Raw genomic sequence first — 6,751 nt, forward strand, 5'->3', positions numbered from 1 at the left:
AATTTGTCTCAAAATAAATGTTAAAGTTTCACAGATTCTTATTAGCAATATAAATTAGCAACATTTAAAAAAAATATTAAATATTAGATCAAATGGCCTCAAAATACAACTTTAGACATTGCACGCAATGATGTCATGGATCAAGAGTATTTTGCAGTGTAAAGTGACAAACGGGTGTTTAGGAAAGTACTGTGGTCGTTTTTGTTTCTGTTTAGTGTTTTGAAAAAAACTAAAATCAAAAGTGCCTTTTACCCCGTTGTACCCTAAAACGATGGTACTTTCAATTAAACTAGGGTATTTTATTTACCATATTAGGTAATATATTAATATACCATGGCACTTCCATAATAATCCACTTCAAAGAAAACCATGTGTTTTTTTTTTTTTTTTTTTTTTATCAGCTACCCCATTCTAAAGTTTGTCACATCAAAAGTTCTCGATCTCTTCGTAAAATAATATCCTTTTGTACAAATTATTTCTATATGATTGTATTCAAAACACAAAACCGTCATCTAGTGGTCAAAATAACCACACTGTCGAGCAAGGAGCTCTTCGTTGCGACGAAGGCTTAGCTCATGAATATTAATTACGTCACGCGAACGTAACGTGGAAAGCACGCATACGCCTGTTGTGTTTTACAAACATGGCTGCGCCTATGCGAATGTCATGTTGTTGATTGCTCTTATCTAGGTGCGTGTATTTGAGCGCTATTACAAACACTTTGAATAATAATATTAATAATAATATTACCGACCTCTCTACATGCACCGGATTTATAAGGTATGTTCGCTGCGTTACGAAATAACATATAGACTAACGCTCTGTACTCTTATAAAGACCATTTTAATACATTGCTGTTAGTTGTCTAACAAGCTAACCATATACGCTGCTATATAATAAATTGTATGCAAAGTTATATTGTATGTCTCATTACTACCTTTTCTTTCTTGTACAGAGATTCTATCAATCATGGTCCATCTGTGTAAGTATTCTTACTGTGCTTCACTTCTGAGATAACATTTCTGTTTCTGAAATAAAGGATTTCCTTTCAAGTGTTAACCTTCAATCTCTGAAAATATGCTTTGCGTTTATTGGGCCTTTTATCTTGACAGCGTCTTTACTTTTGAAAAAATACCACGGTGGGCATGTGGTCATCAGACTGGCGCTAGGGGGCGCCACTAACAGACCCTTCTACCGCATCGTGGCCGCCTATAATAAACGAGCGAGAGACAGTAAATATATCGAGCAGCTGGGATCATACGACCCTCTGCCGAACATCTACAATGAAAAACTAGTTGCTTTCAATTATGACAGAATCAAGTACTGGATTGGATGCGGCTCTCATCCCACTAAACCTGTTGCCAAACTTCTAGGTAAGTGTTTTATATAGCCTAATATATATTTGGTCACTGAATTCCAAAATAATTATGTCTTTCAATGTTTGATTTTAATGCACAAGGATATTTAGTTATGATTGTAATATGTGGTAAATGTATTCACCAGTTTACTGTGTACAAATCGTGTTTGGACACACAAGACTGAATTTAAGATTCTCATGATCTTTAAAACCTTTTCATCCAAAGCATTTAGACAAATATAAATCGTGCCTACAGGTTAAATTCCTTAACATTTTTTACAATTATTTCCTCATTTGTGATATTTAATAATTGTAATGACTTGATAATAATGAGTTGGTGTGTCCTAATTTTGACTGGTACTGTAATCTCAATTTCATGAATCCAATCAGACTTATTCATTTGTTTTTCGGAGCAGGATTGGCTGGATTTTTCCCATTACACCCAATGACCTTGACTGAAGCAGAGCGGAGACGAAAAGCAGCTTTGACGGAAGAAAGTAATACCGACAGTCAAGATCAAGAAGAGGCAGAGCTTTGAACCCAAATGAGTTGCACTGTAAATGCAAAATAAAGTGTTTATAATTTGTCAGTAGTTGTGATGTGACATTGTACTTGGGTAGTTGACGTGACGTGGCTTTTTCACCGTCACAGAAGAAAAAAAATAAATGATTTCACATTTTCATCATTTAGAATACTGTAAATGGTTAAACATTTTCTTGTTTTACATGAATTTGTTGTTTTAATATCAGAGTTATTTTTAATTTTTTTATAACTTTGAGCCAAATCTCAAAATCGTCCTATGGTGTGACGGTAGACAAAATTATTTCATAAATATTAACTTTTATAAATAAAGAAAATAATGTTTAAAAATCTTAATGGACACTCCTGGCATAATTGTGCAAGTGTCTATTTCACTAAGTGGTCATCACTTTTCCTATACATACATTTTTTAAAGTGTAGGAATTTCATAAAGTTTGTCACAGAAAAAAATGTCCTTTGGTGTTATGCAATAACCTGATATTAAGTTGGGCAATATCACGGACAACTACATTTATTTGAAAGAAACCATTCAAGGTCATGTGACTGAATACCCCTATGAAGCCCATGAGCAGTGCACATGGTAAGTATTTCTCTCAGAATTGTTCAAATATTTAACTATGTTTTCAGACCACTGAAGTTGTTAAGTTTTGTTGTCCTTTGGTGTGACACCCCTAAATTAATTTTTTTAATTCAAATTTGTATTTTTAAAAGCAGGACTATATAATATTATGCAAATGTATTATGCAAATTGCTAATGACAGTTCAGCTAGCATTAGCATGGTTATTAACATGCCACAAAAGCTCAAATGTCCTTTGGTGTGACAGGAAATGTCCTTTGGTGTGACACTTTGGCCTGTCACACCATAGGACACAGATGTCACACAATATGACAAGACCTCCTTAAGAAGCTATTAAAACAAATAGATAAAGTTTGTTAACATACTTTTCATTCTTTTTTGACCAGTTTTGATGATTTTAAATTCAATAATGACTTACATTTGAATGTTTATTGCCATTTTTTGGAGACTACATAAAATTTTCTGTAGTGTTACTAAAACAAATATAATGTATAATGTAACAACTATAAACAAATATAAAGTACATAAATACAGTGCTACTACTTATAATGCTACTTAACTTTTTTAGAACAGAAAGAACTGAGGGAGAGATGAGTGCAAAAGAGAGGACCAGACAGTATAGGGAGCTGAATTAAAAGGATCCACAGAGAAAGGATGCGATCCTAAGAGAACAATGGAGAAAGTAAATCAAACTGAAATGTTGCCATATACATCTTAAAATAATTCAGGGATCTTGCTGAGTGACTGAATGACTGCTTATTATTCAGTATCAGAATAGACCTGTGTGAGGTTCAGGTTCAACAATATTACATAATAAGCTTGTTATTACAGAATAATAAACTATATTGTGTTTTATAAGAAATTAATAAGTGGTTACATTTGTAGGGAAAACACAGTAGGTCATGAGTTCATAATTAAGTATACATTACATTAATTTCTCTGTTGATCCATTAATCTATATTCTATCATTATTTCAAACAGATAACATGCACTCACCTAAAGGATTATTAGGAACACCTGTTCAATTTCTCATTAATGCAATTATCTAATCAACCAGTCACATGGCAGTTGCTTCAATGCATTTAGGGGTGTGGTCCTGGTCAAGACAATCTCCTGAACTCCAAACTGAATGTCAGAATGGGAAAGAAATGTGATTTAAGCGATTTTGAGCGTGGCATGGTTGTTGGTGCCAGACGGGCCGGTCTGAGTATTTCACAATCTGCTCAGTTACTGGGATTTTCACGCACAACCATTTCTAGGGTTTACAAAGAATGGTGTGAAAAGGGGAAAACATCCAGTATGTGGCAGTCCTGTGGGCGAAAATGCCTTGTTGATGCTAGAGGTCAGAGGAGAATGGGCTGACTGATTCAGGCTGATAGAAGAGCAACTTTGCCTGAAATAACCACTCGTTACAACCGAGGTATGCAGCAAAGCATTTGTGAAGCCACAACACGCACAACCTTGAGGCGGATGGCTACAACAGCAGAAGACCCCACCGGGTACCACTCATCTCCACTACAAATAGGAAAAAGAGGTGACAGTTTGCAAGAGCTCACCAAAATTGGACAGTTGAAGACTGGAAAAATGTTGCCTGGTCTGATGAGTCTCGATTTCTGTTGAGACATTCAGATGGTCGAGTCAGAATTTGGCGTAAACAGAATGAGAACATGGATCCATCATGCCTTGTTACCACTGTGCAGGCTGGTGGTGGTGGTGTAATGGTGTGGGGGACGTTTTCTTGGCACACTTTAGGCCCCTTAGTGCCAATTGGGCATCGTTTAAATGCCACGGCCTACCTGAGCATTGTTTCTGACCATGTCCATCCCTTTATGGCCACCATGTACCCATCCTCTGATGGCTACTTCCAGCAGGATAATGCACCATGTCACAAAGCTCGAATCATTTCAAATTGGTTTCTTGAACATGACAATGAGTTCACTGTACTAAAATGGCCCCCACAGTCACCAGATCTCAACCCAATAGAGCATCTTTGGGATGTGGTGGAACGGAGCTTCGTGCCCTGGATGTGCATCCCACAAATCTCCATCAACTGCAAGATGCTATCCTATCAATATGGGCCAACATTTCTAAAGAATGCTTTCAGCACCTTGTTGAATCAATGCCACGTAGAATTAAGGCAGTTCTGAAGGCGAAAGGGGGACAAACACAGTATTAGTATGGTGTTCCTAATAATCCTTTAGGTGAGTGTATGTTAAATCACTACTCAAAACAGCCAAACACACTCGTGCACGAAGACTGAGAGGAGAAATAAATTAGATATATGTTAAATCACTACCTATAATAAGATATTATAAGCATCAATGCTTTCTTATTGATGGATCTATAAGTATCAAAGTTACTTTTGGTGTGATATGTTTTGCACAGTTTATATTGCTGAAAAATAAAAACAAATGTCCTCCTTTATAATTGTTACAATAAACACTATATATGCTGACTCATTATGCAATGACTATCTTTGTCCTTTGGTGTGACGTTTTGTCCTATGGTGTGACAAACATAAAACAACAGAAAAATATACTTATTTTAAAATATCTTTTAAAAAAAGAGTTAAGTTTGGCATTAGGGGAGTTACAATAATATCTCCTCTTAGATGGGTACAATTTCAAACAGTTTTGTAAGGTTGGCGAAAAAGTTTTATTGACATTTGTAGGGAAAAGTTTATCAAGTTCATCTATTCATGGTGAAAATTATTCTAATTAGTACTTTCATGTAAAATAAATAGCACTTTAATAAAAAAATGTTTGAATAATGTGAACAATTCTCTCAAGTATTTTTTTTATGTTATTGAATATAATTTCTTAGTACTTTTTAAATGTCACACCATAGGACACATTTACAGTACTGTTGAGTGAAAACGTGAAAAAAATATGTGAAGTCATTGACAAAATGAGTGACCACTACTATTTTCTGAAACTACAGTTTTCATACTCCATAAATATATGTATTTTTTCTTAAAAAGTTATGTTTTCCAAAAAAAGTACTTTTTCTTGGCCATTTGTCAACTACCCACTTACGTAACAGTGAGATTTTGTTTCACATACACTGATCAGCCACAACATTTAAACCACCTGCCTAATACCGTGTAGGTCCCCCTCGTGCCACCAAAACAGCACCAACCCGCATCTCAGAACAGCATTCTGAGATTCTTCTTCTCAACACAATTGTACAAAGCGGTTATCTGAGTTACTGTAGACTTTGTCAGCTCGAACCAATCTGGCCATTCTCTGTTCACCTCTCTCATCAACAAGGGGCTTCTGTCCACAGAACTGCCGCACACTGGCTGTTTATTGCTTTTTTGGAATGATATTCTGAGATGCGGGTTGGCCTGTTTTGGTGGCATGAGGGGTCCTACACAATATTAGTCAGGTGGTTTTAATGTTGTGGCTGATCGGTGTATGTTTTGTACTATTGTAAAAAAAAATTGCAGTAAACTTTAGATCAAGTTAAATCAGCATCAGGCATTCAGATATTGTTTGATAAAAGGATGGGATTGATTCATTTAATATTAGAGTTAACCGTTAGACCCTATAAATATTTACACACGATTGTGTAACTCTTGTGGCAAGCAACTTAACTGATCTATGGTAGTACACCCACGTACTTGCATTAAAGTTAGTGTTTAATATTGGTCAGAGGCTCAATTCTCACATTTCTTAATTTCTTAAAGGGATAGCTCACCCAAAAATTTAAATTGTCATAATTTAATCACACTTTACTCATCCTTATTTTGTTCAAATTCATATGACTTGGCTTCTTTTGATGAATACAAAAGGAGATGTTAAACAGAAGGTTGGGGACTAAAAGCCCAAGTCACTATTTTCATTTTATAGAAAAACATTTACAATGAAAGTAAATGCAGACTGAAGAAAACATTCTGCTTAACATCTTTTGTGTTTGACAGAACAATATGGGTGAGTAAGAAATGTTCTTATCTGCTGCGCTGCTGTTGCGCTAATTCTCATAAACTACTCGTCACTATTTACATTTTTGAATAAATCTATGTGTTCTTGTGATCTTGAAACCCTTTTGATCCAAAGGGTTATGCTTAAAGACTTGATATTTGTTTTGTAGACTGATATAAATTTAGCTTCTGTAAGGAGTCCTTCACAAAACAAAAATTTAAATTAAAAAAACATTGTTTTTACATTGAGTTGGACTGTATCAGACTGATCTCACAGTGAAATCGGAAATGGTAGGTTGACTTTTCTTTAGTAAAAATCAGTCTGTGCTTACCAAAATTTGAAACCCTGCCCCC

The 6,751-nt window shown here is 35.3% G+C and overlaps 1 protein-coding gene across 1 annotated transcript; it reads left to right on the top strand.

Moving 5' to 3' along the window:
- The first annotated feature begins 628 nt into the window (after positions 1–628).
- LOC127625738 (28S ribosomal protein S16, mitochondrial-like) lies at positions 629–2,167 on the top strand. The gene is made up of 4 exons (XM_052101105.1): positions 629–780; positions 956–982; positions 1,113–1,373; positions 1,774–2,167. The coding sequence occupies exons 2-4, from the start codon at positions 970–972 to the stop codon at positions 1,893–1,895; spliced, it is 396 nt and encodes a 131-aa protein (XP_051957065.1). The 5' UTR covers positions 629–780; positions 956–969; the 3' UTR covers positions 1,896–2,167.
- Positions 2,168–6,751: the final 4,584 nt, after the last annotated feature.

This window comes from Xyrauchen texanus, chromosome 32, assembly GCF_025860055.1.
Source record: "Xyrauchen texanus isolate HMW12.3.18 chromosome 32, RBS_HiC_50CHRs, whole genome shotgun sequence".
Classification (NCBI taxonomy): domain Eukaryota; kingdom Metazoa; phylum Chordata; class Actinopteri; order Cypriniformes; family Catostomidae; genus Xyrauchen; species Xyrauchen texanus.

What these genes read in the sequence shown, in the direction of transcription:
- LOC127625738 (XM_052101105.1), top strand. An exon ending in ACCTGTTGCCAAACTTCTAG is followed by an intron (nt 1,374 to 1,773) that starts GTAAGTGTTTTA and finishes TTTTCGGAGCAG; the next exon opens with GATTGGCTGGATTTTTCCCA.